The sequence below is a fragment of the Cebus imitator genome, unplaced genomic scaffold (assembly GCF_001604975.1).
Source record: "Cebus imitator isolate Cc_AM_T3 unplaced genomic scaffold, Cebus_imitator-1.0 Scaffold324, whole genome shotgun sequence".
NCBI lineage: Eukaryota > Metazoa > Chordata > Mammalia > Primates > Cebidae > Cebus > Cebus imitator.
The window spans coordinates 1,636,555-1,661,208 of record NW_016107639.1 but is presented as its reverse complement, the minus strand read 5'-3'; the positions used below and the strand labels follow the sequence as shown (position 1 = coordinate 1,661,208).

General features: G+C 42.7%; 1 protein-coding gene across 1 annotated transcript in view; it reads right to left on the bottom strand.

The window, feature by feature from the left end:
• The window catches only part of ATP9B (ATPase phospholipid transporting 9B (putative)), a 294,182-nt gene that overhangs the window by 66,385 nt on the left and 203,143 nt on the right, over positions 1-24,654 (bottom strand). Inside the window, exons 14-15 of the mRNA XM_017504545.2 lie at positions 12,801-12,913; positions 10,532-10,780 (exon numbers count right to left, since the gene is read on the bottom strand). Of these exons, the coding sequence (XP_017360034.2) occupies positions 10,532-10,780; positions 12,801-12,913 (362 nt within the window). The remainder of the gene's footprint in view (positions 1-10,531; positions 10,781-12,800; positions 12,914-24,654) is intronic.

Below are 24,654 nucleotides of genomic sequence, written 5' to 3'. Positions count from 1 at the left end.
GTGAGGTGCTGTTGATCACATGCTGGCGGGACTGCGTCTGGCAAGGCAACTGATCACCGCTGATGCTGACCTTCTTCACCTGACTGAGGTAGTAAAGTGACTCTTCTTTCCCCATGTAACACCGTGCTCTTTGGGAGGAAGTCATCATGTGTAGCCCACACCCGAAGGAGGAGGAATTATGTTCCCCAAACTGCAGGTTCAGTAGCTACATACATGATCCTTTCGTACAGGAAATCTTCTGCACGGGAGATCTGTCTTTCTCTCCCATTCATTTACTTATTCAATCATTTATTTATATCAGTGTGGACTCCTGGATATTTGTCTCACACTATGGGCTATAATCCACTACGACTGACTTTGCTGCTCATACTGTTCCAGCATTCACCACCGGGAGCTTTTCCAGTTGGCCTCTGAGTCCCACCGACACATCCCCTGCCATGCAGGCAGCTTTTTCTGTTTGTTGGCTTTGAGCAATTCCTTACTTTCTGGCAGTACCAGATGCTCTAGGCTCAGCGTGGGTATTTCCTGCCTTGGTTCTAGAATCAGCCATTTCTCCAAGGAGCCCTGTGTGTATTCAACCATGCAATGACCGCACTACCACCACCTGGGAGAGGGACATACTCTTTCACCATTCTTGGGTGGTTACCCCACTGTCACCAGCATAATCCTGAACTTATCTAAGTAAATTGGCACCTTTAACTGTACTCTAAGGACCTCAGAGTAACTTGATTCCATTGACATCAATCACCTCTTGACTTTTGGCTATTATCATGTATCTTACTACTTTTTCTATATCGGCCTCCACAAATTACTATTTTTATGGTATTATATAGCCAATATTCTTATCTCTTTTTGGTGATGCAGTTGTTCAAATCTTTTGCCAGTGTTTAAATTCAGGTGATGTTTTCTCATTACTGAGCTTTGAGAATTCTTTAAATATTCAGTGTACTAGTCACTTATCGGATAAGCATTCTGCAAACATTTCCTACAAGTCTGTGGCTTGTCTTCATTTTCTTTTTATTTTTTTCAAATTCATGTGGAGATCCTAATTAGTCTTTATTTTCTTAACAAATGTCTTTTGAAAAAAATAGGTTTTACTCTGAAATTCATCGTTTCTTTTTTTCTTTTAGAACTTGTGGTTTTTTATGTCCTTAGACATCATTGCCTAATTTTTCCTTGCTCAAGAAAAGTTCTTATAGTATGTGGTTTATTTATGCCTCAAAACATTTGATCTATAAAACTGGTCAAAAGCCATTTTGGGTGATTTTTCTAAATTTCTCTTCTAGTCTACTCAGATTTATTTGGAGTCATTTTTGAAATTTATATTTCTCCAGAAATTAGTTATTTTACTGTTTTTGAAAACAGCATTTGAGCTATGTTTCATATTCTCTTAAAAACACTTAAGTCTACTTATTATACACTCTTACATATGGATAATTTCATACGTCTGAATTTGGTTTACATTCACTATTTTATATTATTTGCTATTTTTTATCAATAATCTTTCCATTTCATTTAACCTTTCAAAGAATCAGCTTTTGAATTACTGCTTATTCAATCATTACTTTTATGTTTTCCTTTACTTTTTCTTCCTCCCACTTTCCTTTGGTTTTGTTGTTGTTGTTCTTACTGTGATTTTAGTTTGATACCAAGTTAACTTATGTTCACTTCTCTCTCCTGATGCATGCAGCATCTGGTGAGGGAGCCAGGCACTCTGTGACATGTTGGCTGGGCTGCAGTGGACACTGCCCTGAGGTCACTGCTGCTGCTGACCACATCTGGGAGGTGGCTCCCGGCAAGAGCTACTCCCTATTTCCATTGGGGCCACTTTGATCTCTGTCCTCCTTACCACAGCTTCTTTGAGATCATTACTTGTGATCTTTGGTCAGACTGTATACTAAACGTGTTAGCTGCCCACAGGACAGACTGGGGAAGAAGGCTGCTGAGGGGTGGACGGAAATTCTCAGGTGTGCAGCTCAAATCTGTCCCAGCAGCAGCAGCTGACACGTGGCTGCAGCCCTCACATTCAGGCAGTGGGTGGAAGGTCGCAGTGAACATCTCTCCCTGTTTTCTTTGGACGCTATCAGGGACAGTGCAGGCAAGCACAGAACACACTCTCCACCTGCATGACCATTCGTCAATTAGAGTTTTCTTTACTCAGTCAGGAGCTCTCTAACAATCACTTCTCCAATGCCATCACCTGATTTTCTCTTTCAAAGTGACTGTGTCACTATTCAATAAAGAACTGGCAGAGTAGTTTATCAAGTGCCCCTTGTGTGCTTCTATATTAATATGGAATTAACTGCTGCCTGACATTATGATAGGAAATAATCCCTAAGATATTTTTCTCTGAAATGCAGAAAGGCCAGAATTTAAAGGCTTAGTACATTTCAAATGACTATCTGATACTGAGCTGTTAGAAATTTCTAATAATGTGATTCCTGACAATACAAAGGCAAAAAATAATTAAGATGTGAATGCAAAAAAATATATATTTAAGTGGGAACCTGGGCTAAATCTCCTCCAGAGGCTGCTTAGCAACACACGTAAGTCATCTCTGCCACTGGCACCTCTCTATGCTGAGAAAGCACTCTGGGAGACAGACCCGAGTAACATAGCCAGGAGTAGTATCATATAAGAGAATACAAAATGTGAGGCAATTCTATCATTAGCAATTCTCAATAATTCCATTATTCAGAAATTTCCATGCTGTTATTCTTGAAAAGCTAGGGAGAAATTTCCTTTATCATATTAGCAATTAACACAGGCAGCCAGCCACTACACTGTAAATATACATTTTCTTACCATGCACTTTCTATATCATAATTTAATCACTGGAATGTCATCATTTTAAATTGCAGTTATTATAATCATCTTCATATTTTAATGGTATTATTAATATAAAATGCGATTTGATCATCTGAAAAAACTGCTAATCAATATTCACAGACAGGCTACGTAGTATTTATTCTCTATTGGTCTTGAAGGTCACAGAGTGAAGGCTTTATGTCACTGACAATGATTTGCTTCTCACAAATATATTGACAAAACACCACAATTAGTCTTGCTTCAATAGGCACACAAGATAAAATGAATTAAAAAATACAGCACGCCTCATGCATTAGTGCCTACTTCTATAAACCCAAAAGCAATACTATTAATAACTCATTTGTGCTTTGTCATTCATTCTAGCTGATTCTTGCACATAAATACTGGAGTCAGCCGATGACAGCTACATCCTGTAATAATATTTAAATACAGAACTTACCAACATGAGAAAATGCGGCCACAGGGGGAAAGAATGCTACTAGAAAATAGCTAGTCTAGAGGAATAAGCAGTCACTAAGAATCAAGGTCACTCTTTTAGGACCAAAAGCAGCCAGCGGTCTTCAGTGTTCCTTCCACCCTATGCCTGAAGCACTTGAGCTCACACCCTCTGCCCTGGGAGGCGCTGCCCACCGAGCTTCTGTCCTTCTCTGCGGGCTTGTGACACCAGTCCAGTGCTGGTGTTTTGTGACTGCACCGGACATCTGCCCCAACAGTTTAACACAGCTGAATTTTAATTCTGTGAAGGAATTTCCAGAGAGCGTTTAATGTTTGCTCATATGGAGCCTGCTGTGCTGAGCCTGCGGAGACAAAGTGATAGACAAGCAGAACTTTCTACTCTCTTAGAGAAAATGAAATATTGATCACTTAGCATAAGAAACAATGACCGGGGCATAAAGAGGTTCCACATGATGAATACAAATCAGTTATTTACACCTGGACATCACCACCACTTCTACACCTTCAAGTATCGTATCGCCAAACACACCACACAAAACACATCACACTGCAAGTGTTTGATTGCTCATGCCTCACCGGGCCTTCAGGAATTTGAAATTACTTCCTCAGCATTCAATTATTTGTATAAGAAAGTCTCATCTATGCACACATGCAGGTAAGGTGAAAGATGGCTTCTGCTTCAGGACAACTGGAGACCAAAGACTGCTTACTTCATGAAGCACAGCAACTGTCGTACGAGAGGCGAAAACTCAGGCATCCACTAATAAACTGCGTTGTTCCTGAAGACAAAGATGACACAAGAGCCACAAACACACAGGGCTTTGAGAGGACAGCGTGGGTGTGCAGTGGACGAAACTAGTTACGTCTCTCAAATGATAATGTTGCTTATTAACCACAGATATTGTGATAGGTCAAAGCTGAGGTTAAACAGAAAACATCAATTGAATCATTTTCCTAAATAAAGCTCCAGGGTGCAATATCCTAAGCACTTTATTCAATAAAAAATGCTTTTAAAACGGTACTTTGGTGATCGGGAAACATTGCTATCATCCATCAACCTAACTGCAGCAAAGTTCAATAAGCTAAATAATGAACCAGTTAGATGATTTTCCGGAGGCTTTAGGGACTTGCAAACAATGCATCAATAGAGCTCTTTAAAAATTATGATGAAGTCTATTGTTTTCATTTTCAGATTTAAAATATGTTTTAGATATTTTTAAAAGGTTATTTAATGTTCTGCTATTTTTAATAATTGTCCAATTTCCCAAGTAGAAAGACATTCCAAACAAGTAAAAAAATTTAATTGTAAGGTTATTAGCAAGGTCTATAATTTCTCTAAATTCTTAATAATCTTGGAGTCAATGAAATCTCTACTGTGAATTCCCAATTTAAGATTCAGAAAGTGTTAATGACTCATATAAAAACTTAAAAAAAAAATCCCAGATACTTTCAACAAAATGTGTAATAAGATAATATGGTAAATATACACTATTTTTAAAACTTCAAATACAAATTTCTTTGGGAAAAACCTCTAGTCTAGGTTTCTCACACTTATGACAGGAATATACTTTTTTTCAATACCTAATCACATGGTATTTTTGAGAATTTCCAAAATGCTATAATAGAAAAAGCAATGCATTCAACCCTTTCTTGGCAGGAATTACAGGGAGCAGGTGCTCAGGACTTGTGGTTTTTTTTTTTTTTTTTTTTTTGAGACGGAGTTTCACTCTCGCTACCCAGGCTGGAGTGCAATGGCGCGATCTCGGCTCACCGCAACCTCCGCCTCCTGGGTTCAGGCAATTCTCCTGCCTCAACCTCCTCAGTAGCTGGGATTACAGGCATGCGCTGCCATGCCCAGCTAATGTTTTTGTATTTTTAGTAGAGACGGGGTTTCACCATGTTGACCAGGATGGCCTCGATCTCTTGACCTCGTGATCCACCCGCCTCGGCCTCCCAAAGTGCTGGGATTACAGGCGTGAGCCACCGCGCCCGGCCTAGGACTTGTGTTTTGTCTCACAGCCCACACTGGAATGCTGAGACAGCAACTGACACAGCTTCCAAGCCTCGGCTCATCGTCCTGTCAGTTTCTAGAGCTCCAGATCTGCTTATGACTATGGAGCCATGCCTTTTTGCTCAGATTTTCTATTACTAAATAAAAAGTGTATGGGTCACACACATACACTCCAATTCCAAAAGTGGTTCTGAGTTTAGCTACAGAGATTTTTACGTATCTACTGGTCAACGGGATCTATGAAATCTAACAGGGCTGATGACCAAACTCACCCTAACAATGTTGCCCATTGACAGAATGCTGTAAGAAATAGCACACCGACAGTCAATGGAAGAGTGGAGCTCTGCTTTCCACATTTCCTCAAGGTTGAAAAACTCTATCCAATGATTCATTCATATTCTGGAGCTTTTTAGAAATCTAATACTTCAACTAATCCCAATTTTCATGGACTTTTGCCAATTATTTTCTGAAAAGAGAGAGGTGACAATGTGATTCACAAGCAGGAAGTTACGTCCTTCATCATAATTTCACGTTATACTAAAAAGGCAAACACTGTCTAAACCCTGGGACACGGCCTTGCTCAACTACAGGAAACTAGCCCCTACTGAACTTCCAGTGCTATGGTTTTCAGGACCAGTATTTCCACAGACGTGTGGTACTCCCCTCCCCTGACTCGACCGTAACTCCTGGCACCATCTTCCCATATAGGCCCGTTTGCTCAGCAGGCGACGCTCGTGAGCCCCTGAAAAGAGGGCAGATGTGGTGTAAGGGAGTATAAAGCCTGCTGCTCCCACCCAGAAGATACATGGGAGTGCCACAAGCCAGTGGGCAGCAGGGGACCGCTGGTGGGGGATGAGGGGCAGCCAAGGGATATCAGGCCAGGGCTGAGCACAGAAAGAGTAAATGCAGCTCCACACAAGCTCAGCACAGCCTTCTTTGCTGAACGAAATGCTCTGAATAACTATAAAAGTAATGGGGTGACTACAGAAATTTCAAGTAGTAATATAACTGCATTTAGGAAAAAGGAAATGGTCCCATCATGCCAGTCCACAGAAGGCATCACCCAGTCCACATGTACCCAGCACCATGAGTTACTGATGCAGCCAGAAGAGCATGTGGGTGGGCAGCGGTCAAACGAGCAGGAGAGCCAAGACCAGCACCTCTGCGAAGGTGCGTGAGCACACGGGTCTGAATGCTGTGCCTGGGAATCACTGGAGGGAAGGTCACTCAGAGAGGTCTTGGAAATAAAAGGCATTACGGGTTTGACGGCAAAAGCCTGCCAGGTGGGAAGACTGCACGGTCGCACACACATGCACCTGGTCACACCAGGGACAGAAGTTCTCACGAAAGGCTCAATGAAACTCCAAAGCTCCAGTGACGGTGACTGCGCGGTGAGAGGACCATGTGCTGGCTACGATGCAGGGCCACGCCATCACAGTGGCATCACGGACCCTTTCTGGAGACAGGAAGGCGGCAGGAGTGTGGAGAAAGCCGACCCGTGGCAGGCGGAGTCTGAGGGAGATGAGTGGCCAGTGTTCCCAACTTCTCACGTTCAAAAAATCACTTTCATCGTTTTTGCTTTTCACCATCTTTTAGGTTCTTACATGGCTAATGACCCGTCATAATTACTAAATTGGTTTATTTTGGTTAGAGTAAGACAGTATTTTGACTAAACAACAAAAAGAAAAATGCCTATTTAACTAAAGCTTCAAAAAGGTAAGCTTGTTTTTAAAAAAGTCTAGCAGTGGCTTACACTGTGTCCAACACCAGAAATCTGCTGGTGCCCTTAGGGTCTCTTCTTCCTGAGGTCACTGTATCAGGGCATGCTCACATCTGTCCCCTGGACAAGCTCAGCTGAGCCCATCGAGAGCCACCACCTCAAACAGTGTGCAAAAAACTTAAAACACTGGTGAATGCGGACCTCACACCCTCACATTCACCCTAGTTCATCAGATTTTAGTATTTGCCTCAAGTCCTCAAAGTCAGTCAAAAGAAGAGATTTATAAGTGAAATGCAATGGTTTGAAAACCTCTGAGACTTTCAAAAATGGAGAAATGTCCAGCCACAGCCCAGAATTTCTTTTTGTCTTTTTTTTAGACTGCTGAGTCTCACTCTGTCACCCAGATTGGAGTGCAGTGGCGTGATTTCGGCTCACTGCAACCTCTGCCTCCTGGGTTCAAGTGATTCTCCTGTCTCAGCCACCTTAGTATCTGGGATTACAGGCACCTGCTACCATGCCTGGCTAATTTTTTGTAGTTTTAGTAGAGATGGCGTTTCACCATGTTGGCCGGGCTGGCCTCGAACTCGTGACCTCAGGCGATCCCTCCATCTTGGCCTCCCAAAGTGCTAGGACGACAGGTGTGGGCCACCGCGCCTGGTCCCAGCCCAGCATTTCTGTAATTGGGGTTCTAGCGTGCATATATAAAAAGGTAAGTTTTTTTAAAAAGGAAAAAACCCCTATAAGTCTACCTGAGGTACAGGCAAGTTTAAAAACTACTTGCTTATGTGTAAATCTTTCCTTCCCCAGGAAAGTGGTTCCCATATCTGATGCCTACAGACATCATCCCTTACTCCTTGGCCCCTGACCTTTGACGGGCTGGCACTCACTCTTCAGCCCCTGGCACCTGCTGCTCGGCTCCCTGTCTCCACATGGCCGATGATGTCTGTAGGCATCAGATATGGGAACCACTTTCCTGGGGAAGGAAAGATTTACACATAAGCAAGTGGTTTTTAAACTTGTCTGTATATCATGTAGACATGAGAAGTGGCTTCAGGACATGAGATCTAGTCCCATGATCTGGAAGCTTGTGCCACGTCAGGACACGGTCACAGCCAACTTTCATGGAAAAAAGATGGATGACATTACTGGTTGTTCCTGAGCCATAAAGTGGTAGAATTCTTCTGCTTCTAGGAGCCTACTCCTGCTTTTAGGCAATTTGAAAGTGAAAGTCGCTTGCCACCCTTGGTCAGCTCTGCAGACAGCACAGCTCCTCCTCAATTATCAACACACATTTATTTACTCTGTTCTGTCTTCTTTGGGTTACAAATTAGTTCTAATTATTACTCATAAGGCAATTTTCCAAACATTCTAAACTCATGGTTGCACATTCCGACTTCTAAGTCAATGGCGATAACCTTCCCCACGCTGCAGGCGCTGTACTGTGCACTCTCAGGTGCACACACGCCAGCACCGCTTCCTCACGGCGGCTGCTGTCTGTCTCTGTTCTCACACTTCACGGCAAGGGCTTGGTCTCTGCTGCAAGACATATTATCACCAGAAAAAGCGGCTCTCTCACGGCTCACAACCCTTCTTCCCGCCCTCTTCGCCACATGCGTCCCCGTCTGTCTAGCCTACCTGCTGGTCAGCAACAGTGGGGTTTTAGGCTCATATTGCCACTGTCTGTGGAATTAGAATTTAGTAGCTTTCATATCCATACATCCAGAAATTGAACTCATATCCTAACACGTTCTAAGATACACATTTTAGTTTTTTAACCTATGAATTTACCTTGTCTTTGTCATGAATCTGAATTTTCTACTCATTTAATAGTCATAGAACCTACACTCAAATAGCTTTATGCAATTCTCCCATTAAAAATGCACAATTTAATTGATTTTAGCATATCCACAGAATTGTGTAACCAACACAATAAATCTATTTTAAAACACTTTCATTCCCTTAAAAAAAAAAAAACCTTCTACCTGCTGAGGATGACTCCTCACCCCTGACCTTCTCCCTTCTGGCACTCACTCCTCAGCCCCTGACCTTTGACCTGCTGGCACTCACTCCTCAGCCCCTGGCACCTGCTGCTCTGCTCTCTGTCTCCACACGGCTGTCTGCTCTGGACGTATCAAGGAAACGGAATCACACACGTATGCACGTTTCCTTCTGCAGCTGCCTTCTTCCACTGAGCACAAGGTTTCAAAAGTGCTTCGATGCTGTCACAGAAACGGCTCCTTCCCGCCATCTGTGACTGGATGATGCTCCGTGTGTATGGACAGACATTTTATTTATTGATTGACAGCTGATAGACATTTGCGTTGCCTCTACTTCCCGGCTCTAACACTGCTGTGAACATTACCATATGAGTCTTTGTTCTCATGTCTCTTGGGTATACTCCAAGGAGCGGAACTGCGGGGCGTACAGTAAGTCCGTGTTACTCCAAGGAGCAGAATTGCGGGGCGTAAGGTAAGTCTGTGTTTGTTACAGGAAATGTCGAGACTGTTTTCTAAAGTGGCTGCACCCTGTTACAATTCCACCCGCAGCGCATGCAGGTTCCAATTCCTCTGCATCCTCTCCAGCACTTGCTATGGTCTTTTGATTCCTGCTATCCTGGTGGGTGTGAAGTTGCATCTTGTCTCTGGGCTGAGATTCTATTCTGATAGGGGGGAAGATGGCGCTCTTCTGTAATAAACTCATCAATCAGAACCACCAGACTCCTCTCTTTAAAACATTAGGTCTGATTTTCTTTTTCTTTTCACTGAAGGTCCTTTCCTGCCCCCTGCCCAAATGTTTCTGTTTCTGACACAGTTTTACAAAGTATTTGATGACACTAGTTTGCTTCCATGGCTGGCTTGATTACGGAACTACCTCAAGAACCTTGAAGGGACAAAGTTTATATAAAGCTGTATATAAAAGATACTAAGACAGTAATTAAACAAATTTAATGAAATTTACTGATCTAAAAATCAAAGAATGATGTAAAGTTAGAAATAACTAATTTACCACGTTTAAGATCTCACCATTTCTTTAGGTTTGGGAAATTATTTACATCCCAATTTTCTTTGGAAATAGATGCCCTGTATCACAATTCTGGCAAGATCTGTGGAAACTTAGTATGGAAACCTGGTGACTCCATTTGGAAAAACTGGATAACGCAGCCAGAATAAGAGTCCCAAGTTTCAACAGCTTTGTAAAGTGGGGCTTTGACACAAGTTAGTTTATGTAATCAGTAAATGTGGCTGCTATTTCTCATGCTATTCCCTGTGACCAGCCCTGGGTGTTCTGAGACGTGCGGGGACATGGCAGCCGCACATCATCATCTGCAAGGCCCATGCGACGTCAGAGGCTGCGTGCTGGAAAGAGTCGGGCAGTTCTAAAGCTACAGCTAAAACACACATTGAAGCTACGGTAAAGTACTCCTCTACATCCTCCACCCCAGGAAGAACGAATCCTCATGACTTTGGAGCCCAAATGGAATGCGCAAGCTCTCACGGTTTTGTGCTTTGACTGACCTCATCGGGGCTGGAAGCCTGGTAGGTACGGTTCTCATCACTGAAGTCTTGGTCAGCCTCTGCGAATTCAGTCTCCCCAGAAACGCCAGCTCGAGACTCATACACGGGGGTCACGTTGTGGCACAGCACTATGGCTTTCACGGCTTCATGGATTCGACTACTGACACTTTTCCTCACTTTGGGAGCTGAAGATTGGGCTTTTCTTGGTGGAGTTGAACCAGCATTGTTTCCACCAGCTTGAGAATGCATCTTTAGAATAGGAAACGTCACATAATTGAAGATAGAGCAAAGAGAACTATCTGGTTAACATGAAATTATTAGCATATATGATTTTTATAAGCAAAGAAGCTACAAATAAGCAGCTTGATTTGATTCTGATTATCCCTTATACATCACTGATTATTTTTTAACCCTAGTACTGTGAAGTGCTTTGATACATCCAGGTTGTCAAAATACAGTATACCAAAATATTCACTATAAAAATATTACTTAAAAATCTGACAATGTATTTTTACTATATTCACTTCAATGGCATTGATTTCCTATGTCCTTAACTCCTATTTAGTCTTGACTTCCAAAAGCAGGGTGAAAGAACAAAACGAAATGGCACACTCACCACTGCGTCCAGCTTTCTTTCAATAATGTTCTACACAAAATGGTATAAAGCTAAAAGCAGGACAAAATTTTTAAGAATCTTCCCTTAATAGCATAAATTATTCCTGATTTCCAGTAGTCTCTGAACTTAGACGGATACAATCCGAAGTCGCATTCAGAGGACAATGACCCCATGTCGTATCTCAGAACCCTGCTCTCTTGAAGCAACTCGCCATTTATGGGCTTATGTGTATGCTTGGCTGTCAGACTCAGCCGTGTTTGAGAGGTTTCATCGGCACCACTGAGGCGATGACTTTTTATTATTCACCTCCTACGTGGTGGAGAGTGTCATCGGATACTCCCTTTGACCCCAACAGGACTGCCAAATGTTTCTTCAGTTAACTTCAGAGTTAACTCATAACAATCCTCCTTGGAAACTGAGGCTCTTGCGTTTGGACTGGGTGCACAGATCCAGTGAACTGTGAGTCTCCTGCCCATCAAATTACAGTGCTGTCTAATGAAGGGTTTAACTTTCTGCTCAGCTGGTGCTGCCTTTCAGTGAGCACCCAGCCCATCTGCGCCCGCTCATGCTGCTGCAAGACAGCAAACTCAGTTGGCTCCCTCCTTCCAAACTATGTGATGTTTATTGATGCTTGTACAATTTCATTTCATATGAATTCCATGAAAGATTATGCTCTTGATCACCAAATGCCTCCAGTGGGGAAACAGAATCAGGTTATAAAAGATCTGTGCTGCAGGGCAGTGGACCTAGTAGATTCCCGTCATCTTAGCAATAACACAGAATACCAACAGAGAATCACATCAATTTCACAGAAAAAGTGCTGTCTGTTCAGCTCACAGCAGCTTTCAGTGAAAATGATTTTTTAAAGTACTCTTAGGTGGAAGCACAGTAAATATTTATTGTGTTTATATAATGATGCTTCATCTTTTCTGTTTTTCATTTTTTTCCCTAATAACTAATAACGTTAATGACTTATTTGAAGCTATTAAAATCACATTCACATATATATATATATATATATATATATATATATATATATATATATTTTTAAAAGCAGATCTCATCTGGTACTATTTCAATGTAGAAATAGATTCCTGGGAGAAACTGTATTCCTTCTCCTTTTAAGATTTTTCTTCTATTAATAAATATCCCAGGTTACAAATATTCTGTATCTAAATGAATTATATCCAAAATAATAAGGTGTTTGGTTGTGTATACGTGTGTTTGTTTGCTTATGTGTGTGGATAAACATTCCACATGCTAAACAGACACACATATGGGACTTCTTCCATTTGACAGCACACCAACAGTGACTGCTAGCAAGGACAGAGGAAAGTGAAGGTTTTCAAAAAACTGAATACAATGCTGACCACTGAATGCTACTCTGGAGTTGTCAAGAGTAGCAAGGCTGCAATGGGAGGTGTCATTTAGTCTAGCCTCTGCGAAAATAAAGTTTGAAACAAATTACTGTAAATACAGAAAGTCTCCTAGACTCCACTCCTGATTCGTACATTCGAACGGATGACTGAAGTAGCAGGATGACAATCTCATCGAGAAGTGTGCTGACTTCCAGATGGGAAGACATGAGGCTCAGCTGGACACACGGCGCGGGGCGTGTGTGGAAGCTAGCCCCCACAGGAGGAACCCACTTACCTGTGCATAGGAGTCCCTGACGTGGCTCTGGATCTCGTCCATTGTGTCCGCTCCATAGGACACAGTGCCCAGGTGGAGCCGCTTAAATACCATCTCATTCTGGGTGAGGGTTCCTAGGATAAAGGGGACAACAGCAAACACGTTAACGCAGGAGGCCCACGGGAAGGCCCAGCTTTCCTACGGCGCACGCTGCATACCCACGGGCGACGCTCTTCCTCACTATGCTGAAGCCACTGGGATGCCCCACTCTATAATACAAAGTAGCGTCAAGATTGTTACTTGCTGCTATTTTCATTTTAATAGGAAGAACAAGGTATTTTCTTCTTAGCAAGCGTGTCAAGGTGCCTTTTTAACATTTTTGGGTGTGTTTTTTTTTTTTTTTTTGGAGACTAGGTCTCATTTTGTTTCCCAGGCTGGAGTGCAGTGGCGTTATCACAGCTCACTGCAGCCTCCACGTCCCAGGCTCAAGTGATCCTCCTCCCTCAGCCTCCCGAGTGGCTGGGACTACAAGACACGACAGCACACCTAGCTGATTTTCTGGTTTCTGCAGAGGCATGGTCTCCTTATATTGCCCAGCCTGGGTTCATGCGATCCTTCTGTCTTAGTCTCCTAAAGTGCTGGGATTATAGGTGTGAGCCACTATGCACCGAGCCCCTAACAATGTTTAATAATGGGAAGGGCTCTAGTTACAGGAGGAATGTCCCGTTGTTGCCTTTCAGCTCAGATCTGTTATTTGGAACAAATACAACTTTTGCCTGTTCTGAAAAAGTCAGGCATAAAACTAGGAAACTGAGTCACCACCTTTACATTGCCTGAGAAAGACATCAACTAGCCCCAATTAGGGTGACCATCAATTTTTTAAAAAACTTATTTCAAAAAGTTAGGTGTTTTTAGCTGAACAGAAACACTATTTCAGATGTGTTTAACCCTTGGCATGCATGTGCATCCCTTGGAATGACAGACAGGAGGTCTGTGAAGGGGAGGACGGCTTTTCTTTAGCTGAGTTTCCAAACACTGGGCTATTTGAATGTGCTCCCTCAACGCCTGCTCCTCATTGGACCAAGCAAGAAGTACCCCAGTGCTTCCTCAGGGGGACTGCCAAAACGTAGGGCCATGGATTCACTGACAAAGAGATCCCACTTAACCTAAAACACACGTGACATACGCACACAGTTTTACTTATTTGGTCACACAGAAGCAAAGTAGCACAGGGAAGCTCAAATGCCCTCTGGATAGGTACACAATGTGCTGCAATGTGGGTACTTTCGCCTTGTCCCCCCCTAAGAAAGGTTATCCATGGATACTCATGACGTTATAAATCTGAGTACGAACAATGACACAGCCAATGGGTTGCAATAAAAGTGGAACTTTTCACATGGTAGCAAAACACCCATAAAAATATGAACTCATGTTTATGCTCCGTGGCACGCATGGTCCAGGAATACAACCCAGACTGTTTCATGTCTATGCGCCCGCTGAGTGCGTGAGGATTAGAGCACAGAGTTAATCCCAAGACATCGGTGAGGGTCAGAACACACACAATAAGCCTTCCACCAGGACACAATGCTTACTTTAAAACAGAAGGAAAATATAGCTTACAATTACTATTTTAGAGAGTGTTTCAATAAATGCTCTTTAAAAAGTAGATATAATAAAGTTTTAGAAATTCCAAACAGCAGCTATCTACCTGAGATGCTTGTCAGTTTTATAGATTTTGCCTTCCACAGTGTTTTATGAAACACCTTTAAATGGCTGTGTTCTGTATACCTTGAAAAAAATGTCTCCAAGTTTCATAAATCTAAGTGGAAACAAAATCATCAAAACATGAGAACTTAAATCTTTTTGTTTTGTTACGCTACCCTTGTTGAATAAGCAGAATTAACTTAAAATACTAAGCCATATTAAATAGTGCAGTTAGCAACAATTCAGTCTCTAAATAATATAATGAAGTTCTACAAGTGCTTTATACATATTTTTTGCTTGTTTTTTTTTTTTTTTTTTGACATGGAGTCTTGCTCTGTGGCCCAGGCTGGAATGCAGTGGCATGATCTCAGCTCACTGCAGCCTCCGCCTCCTGAGTTCAAGGGATTCTCCTGCCTGAGCCTCCTGAGTAGCTGGGATTACAGATGCATGCCACCACACCCGGCTAATTTTTGCATTTTTAGTACAGATGGGATTTCACCACGTTGGCCAGGCTGGTCTGGAACTCCTGACCTCAGGTGATCCACCTGCCTCAGCCTCCCAAAGTGCTAGGATGACAGGCGTGACCCACCACACCGTGGGCCTATGAGTGCTTTAAACAGCAAAAATGTGAGATGAAAAATGATAGTTCTAACATTGCCAACAGTTAAAAGATAATGAAACTTTACATTAATTCACATTAGGATAGGTACAAAGTTCACCTCTACTATGTATGCCCAAGTCAGCAGCTCTCTGAAAAATTATTTAACAAATAAGCTAAATGAAAAACATTTTACTTACCAGATTGAGGTAACTAAAGCACTTCCTTTAGACTTTTTTCTCTGACACAGACTGAGTGTGAAGCATGATAATTTAGGGTAGGGAATGGCAATGAGGCATAAATCCTATGCGGATTGTAAACAGGACTTTGATTAATGCCACTTCTTTTAACTCAACTTTTTAATTATAACAATTTCATATGTAAAGTTAAAATAATATTACAATAAACACCTGCATAGTTCCTACCAAGAATGAACAATTATTTCTTTAGGATTTTAAATGGCTTTATGCAAGTACGCAAAGAACCGTAAATAAAGCAACAGCATTTCATTTTCCACCTAATCCTTGCGGGGTGTGTTGTCGGGTGGCTGTGACAGGCCTGGGCGTGGAGGCAGCTGCGAGTGCAGAGGCTCCACTGGGGTGTGAGGTGCTGCTGTCCACACCCCCGCAGTCCCTGGCTCAGGTCTCAGCATCCTCACTGCAACCCCCATGCAACCCACAGCCCAGCCTCGCCTCTCCCTCGGCAGCCTGCACCTCTTGGTCCCTCAACACCCAGTGAGACATTTGCAAGGGGACTGACTGGCCCCTCTGGCCTCTCCCCATGGTCACCTGAATTGAGAAGGGCAAGACCTCCCACTCAGCCTCCTCACTGTACATGCACTGCAGGGTGGTCCACGGATGACGGGAGGGCACCCAGGCGACATGCCTGACGCAGTCAGTCCTAAATAAACAGGAGCTGCCCTTCAGTGGCCACCATCCTTTCCTCATTTTCTGTATTCAACCGCCTACCAAACGTTCTCAGTTCTCTCAATCCCACCTCAAGACACGGAGCGCATGCCTCCCGAAGCTCCTTCACTCTGCCCTCTCACCACACATCCTGACTGCTGCCTCTTCCAGGAATCAATGAGTAAGATGGTTATAAACATCATTGCGTGCCAATTCCACTTTGTTAGACCAATGTATTTCTCATGCTTTAGTCGGGCAATTGATGGGAACAGTGAAACGTTGATTTGGGGTATCTAATGGTCACACCTTCCACCTTCCTGATAATAATACTATTTCAACATGTGGAATACACACTAGAAACCCCTCATGGTATGATGGGCATCAACCTCGGCTGTGTGTGTCTGTGTATATGTGTGCTCGCACGCACTGACGCACACACATATGCCTACGGCTGGACTAAAACAAAACATACAGAAAATGTGATTCCTGTACGTGAATCTGAGAGATATGAAATGCAAGGAATTTAAATCCAGGAACATATGTTCTTTTCACCCCTTCTACCTCTTTTAAAGGAAGTGTTACATCACGTCAAGGAGACAGTCTCCTGAAAGCCCTGTGCCCATTGCTCCTTTCTGGCAACATGGACCTGGGCAGCTTTTTCATCTGAGGCCCCACTTCACTCCCTCTGTTGGTGCTGCTGAAACGAATCTGAACATATCATTTCTGCCATGGGCATGTCAGTATCATTTGTGAAAGAAAGGTACTTTAAGCAGAACCCCAATATTATCACACCAGAAAGCCACAGTAATTCCTCCGTCTCCAACAGAAGCCAGAGTTCTAATTTCCAGGTGTCTCATGTGTCATAGTTTTTTACACTGCTTGTCCGCAGGATGGATCCAGGAAAGGTCTCTTGAGCCTCTTTTACTCTACAGCTTTTTCCTCCATCTCTTTCTTCCTTGAAATTGATTTGTTCAAGAACCTGGACTAACAGTTTCTGTTCCCGCAATCTGCCCTTGGCCACTGGCCCTTTCTCCTGTGCCTGTGGGCCTTGTGCTTCCTGTGAGCCACAGCTGGACAAAGCTGGTGAGGCGAGGTCCCGTGTAGGCTGCTCCAGAGCAGGGAGTGCCCTTCCATCAGGAAGAGGGTGTCTGGTTGCTGTCTCCTCTGAGGTAAACAGCCACCCGCAATCGATCCCTAGACCCACAAATTCATCATGGGTTGAAAGTGGCATATATTTGAGGCACAGGTCATTGACTCTGGGGCATCTTTTCCTGGAGAAGAAAACTCTGGCATTTCTAAATGCAGTAAATCCACATGGACAACAGATGTTTTCCAAAAACAAAGTTACATCATTTATAATCACTCCATTCACAGACTCTTTCTAGACAGTAAATCTGGGCTTTTAAACCACTATTTTAATCCAGTGCTTTAGGTTAGAGGTCTTTTTTCATCTTGGTGGCAGCATTTCAAATTCTGCGATTCCAGCTTCAGTCATGCCATTATACTCTGCTTCTTACTGCTGCCTGGGGAAATCTGAGAGTAACTCTGCATGTACACAAAGACCCCTTGAAAGTACTGGAGACCAGACAGCTGTCACAGAAACATACCAGGCGATGCTAAAATACTGAGTATAGTATCTGTGCATTTATGCATTTAGTTGAAAATTATTTAAAAGATAACTGAAACTTAGGTTTGAACTATTTCTCCTTTTGAGTTACGTTTATAAAGCTTTGTATCTCGCTGGATATCCAAAAGTCTTATTGAGTTGATTAACTGGAGCCAGGGAGAATGAAATGGAGAAATGCCTTAGCCCATTTTCTGTCGCTGTAACCAGACACCTGAAACTGGGCAACTAATTTTGAAAAGGAATTTATTTCTTGCAGCTCTGGAGGCTGGGAGAGGTGCTGCATCTGCTGAGGGCCGCCCTGCTGGTGGGGACTCACAGAGTCCCGAGGCACTGCCAACACCCCCCCCCACCCCCCCACCGTGAAGGGAGCAGGCTCATGAGAGCCAAACTGGCTTTTACAACAGACTCACTCTTGTGGCAACTAACACTCCATGGTAACCCATGCGTACACTCAGTCATTCATGAGCGCGGCTCCCTCATGACCCATTTGCCTCTTAGAGGCCCCAACTCTTAACAGTGTCACACTGGGGATTACGTTTCAGTAAGAATTTTGGAGGGGCAAACATTCAAACTGTACAACAAATTCAGAATATCTTCTCAAAGCTGAGTGATTTAAAAACACTGTTAGCACTTGCTAACATTTTAGCACTTGCATTTGGGTCTATGATCCATGGAGTTAACTTTTGTGTACAAGTGGGGTAAGTATCCAACTTCATTTTTTGCCTGTGGCTATCTAGTTACCCAGTACCATTTGTTGAAAAGACTATTCTTTCTCCATAGAATTACCTTGGCATCCTTGTTGAAAACCCAATGACTATAAGTGTTAGGATTTGTTTTTGGCCTCTCCCTTCTAGTCCGTCGACCTATGTATCTGTCCTTATGCCCATACCATAAAACACACTGTCTTGATTACTACAGCTCTGTATTAGGTTTTGAAATCAGGAGCTGCTGCCAGGTGCAATGGCTCATGCCTGTCATCCCAGCACTCTGGGTGCTGAGGCGTAAGATCACTTGAGCCCAGGAGGTCAAGGCTTCAGTGACCCATGACTGTGCCACTGCACTCCAGCCTGGGTGGCACTACAAGACCTTGTTTCAAAAACCAAACCAGACCGGACCGGACCGGACCAAACCCCAGCCTCACACCCTTTGCCCACACCCGCCTCCACAACCCACAGTCCTCCAATGCATACATCTTTTTTTTTAAAGAAGAAATCAGGAGTTGTAAGTCCTCTAACTTCGTTTTTCAAGACTGTTTTCGCCATTCTGAAGCCCTAGTATCTGTATGTGAATTTCAGAATCAGCTTGCCAATTTAAGCAAAGGTAGCTGGGATTTTAATAGGTATTACATAGAACCTATACATCAAAGAGACTAGAACTGTTGTCATCTTAACACAGTGAAATAGTTTTTTATGCATTTAATGTAACTGTTTTCTTAGTTCTATTTCCGGATGGTTTATTGTTAACATACAAAAGTACAGCTTCATTCTTTTGTGTTGACCTTGTGTCCTCCAATCTTACTAAACCCCTTTATGAACAGAGGGCTAGGTGATTCCTCAGGATTTCCTGCAGACGGGACCACGTCACACAGACAGCGAGAGAGTTTTGCTCTCCTTTACAATGTGGATGCTGCCTTCTTGCTCTTGCCTAACTGCATCGGCTGGAACCTTGAATGCTCGCAGCACTAGTCGTGATAGGCAAAAAGTGGAGACGACCCACGTCCATCACCTTGAGAATGGATAAAGTGTGGTGCATCCACATAATGGAATATTATGTAGCAACAGACAGAAATGAGGCACTGATACACGCTACAATACAGATGACCCAGCAAGAGCATGCTGGTGAAGGAGGCCAAAAGGACAGCATACGTCTGACTTGTGTATGCGGAACGCCCAGGACAGACAAGTCCTCAGAGGCAGAAAGTCATCAGGGGCTGCCTGAGGCCACGAGTGGTGGAAGGGGAAGGATGGGGAGTGCCAAGTTAGGTTGTGGCGAGAACTGAAGTCACAGATATGCCAAATGCTAAGACAATAATGTATCCTGACAGTCATTTAAATTCAACAAATGTGTGATAGTTCTAGCTCTGCGTCTTCTAAAATGTTTCGGTTGCTAATCATGTTATAAGCAGCTTAACACTGATATATTCAAATAAATGACTAACATCTCTCATCACATGAACGATAAAGTGTTTGTGTTTGTTATTTTGTCCATGTGAATACACCTTGTTGGGTTCAAGAAACTGCAATACTTATGCAGATGTTCCTTCAGGTCAGTGGCACATGTACTTTCTTCACATATAAAGATGAATCCTGAAAATATTTTTTAAATCAGTGATTTTTTTAATTTCATAACTTACTAATCTCAAACTTTCCTTCACCTCTTATATAGTAGCAGATAACGTAGCAGAATTAAAACAGTACTGAAAGTGTCTATAATACAAAATTACTTTTCAAATCTTACCTCAAATGCTCTCCATGATTTCAAACACTAATGATTTCTACAACTGCTGTCATTTTGATACAACAGAAATTAATATGGCCTCAAATTGGAAACTCTGAAAAAGGGAGGAGCTGAAGCAGCCACAGAGTAAGTCTGCCCTCACATCAGAGAGTCACGACAGACTTGGTGATGGTATGCAGTTAGACAGACAGAAAATGTCTTTTGACAAAAGGTTTGTGATTTCTTAAAAAAAAAAAAAAAAAAAAAAAAAAAAAGCTGTAACTCTTTAATGAAAAAGAGTTTTTTGGGGACTATAATGAGCAAAGCAGGCAAAGAGGAAATTAATTTCTGGGGAAAAAGTCCTGCAGGCATCATTCTCAGAGCAGTAACAGATGTGCTCCGTGACTGAGCTGGGGAGACAGGGTTTGAGTCGCAGCTGCAGAGGTTTCGGACCAGATCTTCCTGGATCGTGATTTGGCCTCATATCTAAACTCCAGCACATCATCCTACAAGAGTGAGCCTGTGACTTTCATGTATAAAAAGGTAATATTGACATATGCCTTATACCAAGAGCAATACACTTTCTCGTGAAGATTCTAGTTAAACAAAATAATATGCACAATCAACGGAGGCATCAAAACACAAACTTACATACACCTTACAAGAAATGGAAACAAAACTTAAGTGATAAGACTAATTTATCAGTCTTTAAAGTATGCTTTGACTTTTGAAAATATTTGACATGTTTTAAAGCAAAGTCTAATATATTCAAAGTCAATGACACTGTTTAAAGTGAAGTCAAATATTATGTTCAAAGTCAAATACAGTCTCTGAAATCAGGCTTTCTCTAAACATGATGATTCTCGGTACTGTATGCATCTGTTAAGTATCTGCATGTGTTAAATATCTCAACTGGCCCAAACACCACCAAAATGTTAATTACAGTGCTCATATCCAAGGACACACGAGTAAATACTGTGCCAGTAAGGCTACTTAGGTTCGTCGTAACGAACACCTGGTTCTTAGCATCATGCGTAAGAGACTAGGGTTGCCCTCTGGTTTAAAGAATGTTAGAAAATGGTTCGGAGTCTTACCTGTGAGATTTGCTTGCCTCGTGTGCACTAACCAGCAAACACATCATGCTTGCCTGCCCTGACAAACTGGGAAACAGCTTTCTCCTTCATGATGATGCCGTCTTGTGAAACTCACATGTGATTCAATTCTGAACAACATGGCAGTTTGGGTAATGGATGCTATAATTAAAATGTGAGTCCTAAAAAACCTGTTGTTTTAGTGGGTGTTTTTAGTAACAGCTTTGTTCTACATGAAGATAAAACCTCCCTAACAAAGGAATTAATGTATTGCTTTAATAGGCTGCACCCTGAGTTAAGTTTTAAAATTTATGAGTTCTCTGCAGCATTGTTCTTTAAACAATGGCATTGTCAAATGCAACCAATGAGAAGATTAAAGTTCTCCCAGCAGATTAAGTACAAATTATCTGTCCTCCTGTTTCAGCATCATTTGTTCATTTATCAGCCGGCGTGGAGTGTTTCTGGTCAGTGTCAATATGCTCCGCATCCTTGCAGTTCACAGATGTCTACGCCTGTCGAATGAATTGCTTTATGTTTCACGCGCTGGTGGCTGCAGATGTGTCACTATAGCAACATCATTAATTTCAGATCTTACCGGAAATGTGCACTCCAATCAAACCTAATTATACCACATTGCTTTCTTGTCCACAAGAAGGAAACTGTAATGCAATTATTGGGATACTTCATCTTCTATTCTGCCGTGGCAAATGAGAGAACCACAGTGATAGACGCTTCTTGTCCAAAAGCTTATTGATGAAGCACAGATCCAGTTTACCATCATGCAAAGGACCACCTTACAATTATGTCAGTAACAGAAGGTTCCTTAGACAACTTCAGCTGAAACTCAAGGCACTTAGAAGACAGCTGCAAACTGCCTTATGCCTCAACACTCCTCCTCTGATACCGAGAACCAGAATGCTTTATAACATCAAACAACCATCCACAGTTACAACCTCTGCTGTGACTGAGGCCCCCAAGGTGACTGCAAAACCCTGTCTGACTTTTGAATCACACACTGAAGGGCAGAGCAAAAGTGCAGAATGAAAATATGGAACACAAAATAGAAAGATATTAATTATTTAAGTTCCTGAATAAAACAACCAATTAGCAGTAAACACACGCACTGGTTTCACCAGAGTACTAAAGGTCTCACAAAGGCAAGGGGGCATACACAGCTGTTTTCAGATCTGAGAGTGATTTGTATTTCTCTGTTGGCTTGGATACCCCTGTTGTCTAGAGTTGTGCAACAAACCATCACAAAACTTTAGTGACTGACAACACATTTCTTTTGCTCAGAAGGGTTAAAAGATTTGCCTAACATCACACACAGTTAGGGGACACCAGGATTCAATCCCAGATCTGATTCCAAAGCCCTTTCCACCTGAGGATACATAGGAAACTACAGGCACAACTCAGAGACAGTGGAAGGGCTTGGTTCTAGACCAGGGCAATAAAGTGAATATCACAATAAAGTGGGCCACATGAAATTTTGAGTTTCTCAGTTCATAGAAAAGTGATGTTTATACTATGTCCATTATGTGAGCAATTAGTAGTATGTCTAAAAAACAATGTACAAAAAAAATGTACATACCTTAATTTAAAAATATTTTTAAAACATGCTAACAGTCAATCATTTAAGCCTTCAGCAACTTTTAATCTTTTTGCTAACAAAGGATCTTGCCTTAATGTTGATGGCTGCTGACTGATTAGGGTGGTGGTTGCTGAAGTCTGCAGTGGCTGTGGCAGTTCCTTAAATAAGACAATGGGCCGGGCATGGTGGCTCACGCCTGTAATACCAGCACGTTGGGAGGCAGAGGTTGGATCATGAGGTCAGGAGATCCAAACCATCCTGGCTAACACAGTGAAGCCCCGTCTCTGCTAAAAACACAAAAATTGGCCAGGCGTGGTGGCATGTGCCTGTGGTCCCAGGTACTTGGGAGGTTGAGGCAGGGGAATCGCTTGAACCTGGGAGGAGGAGGTTGCAGTGAGCTGAGATCGCGGCACTGCACTCCAGCCTGGCGACAGAGCAAGACTGTCTTAAAAAAAAAAAAAAAAGACAATGAATGAAGTTTGCCACATGAACTGACTCTTCCTTTCACAAAAGATTTCTCTGTAGCACGCAATGTTGTTGGACAGCATTTCACTCACAGAACTTCATTTGAAACTGGAGTCAGTACTCTCAGACCCTGTCACTGCTTTATCAACTTAGCTTATGGAATCTTCTAAATTCTTGGTTGTCACTTTGACAATGTTCGCAGCATCTTCTCCAGGAGCGGATTCCACTTCAAGAAATTACCTTCTTTGCTCATCCACAGGAAGCAACTCCTCAGCTGTTCACATTTCATCCTGAGGTTGCTGCAATTCGTCATCTTCAGGCTCCACTCCTAGTTCCCTCGCCATTTCCACCCACCTGCAGCTCCTTCCTCTGCTGTAGTCTTGAAACCTTCAGTCATCCATGAGAATGGGAATCAGTTTCTTCCAAACCTGTATAAGTGTTGGCCTCCTCCAATGAACCACTTATGTTCTTAATGGTATCTGGAATCGTGAATCCTTTCCAGAAAGTTTTCAATTTGATTTGCCCAGATCCATCAGAAGAATCGCTATCTATGGCAGCTATGGCCTTATGAAGTTTATTTCTTTTCTTTTTTTTTTTTGAGATGGAGTTTTGCTCTTGTTACCCAGGCTGGAGTGCAATGGCGCGATCTCGGCTTACCGCAACCTCCGCCTCCTGGGTTCAGGCAATTCTCCTGCCTCAGCCTCCTGAGTCGCTGGGATTACAGGCACGCGCCACCATGCCCAGCTAATTTTTTGTAGTTTTAGTAGAGATGGGGTTTCACCATGTTGACCAGGATGGTCTCGATCTCTTGATCTCGTGATCCACACGCCTCGGCCTCCCAAAGTGCTGGGATTACAGGCTTGAGCCACTGCGCCCGGCCTGAAGTTTATTTCTTAAATAATAAGACGCGAAAGTCAAAATTATCCTAAATCCCTGGGCTACAGAATGGATGCTGTGCCAGAAGGCATGGAAACAATGCTAATCTCCTTGTACATCTGCATCAGAGCTTTTGGGTGAATGAGGTTTGTCAATCGGTATGCATCAGAGCTTTGTCATTGAGCACTAATATTTTGAAAAGAATCTTTTTTCTGAGTGGTAGGTCGTAACCAGGGGCTTAAAATGTTTGGTCAACCATGATATAAACAAATGTGCTGCCATCCAGGGTTTGTTGCTCCACTCACAGAGCACAGGCGGAGTAGATTTAGCATCATTCTTAAGGGCCCTAGGATTTTCAGAACGGGACATGGGCGCTGGCTTCAACTAAAACTCAAGAGCTGCATTAACCCCTAACAAGAGAGTCGGCCCGTACTTTGAAGCTTTGAAGCCAGGCATTGACTTCCCTTTAGCTATGGAAGTCCTAGATAGCATCATCTTCCAACAGAAGGCTGCTCTGGCTACACTGACACCAGTGGTCTCAGCTGGACCTTCTGGGGAACTTGCTGCAGCTTCTCCATCAGC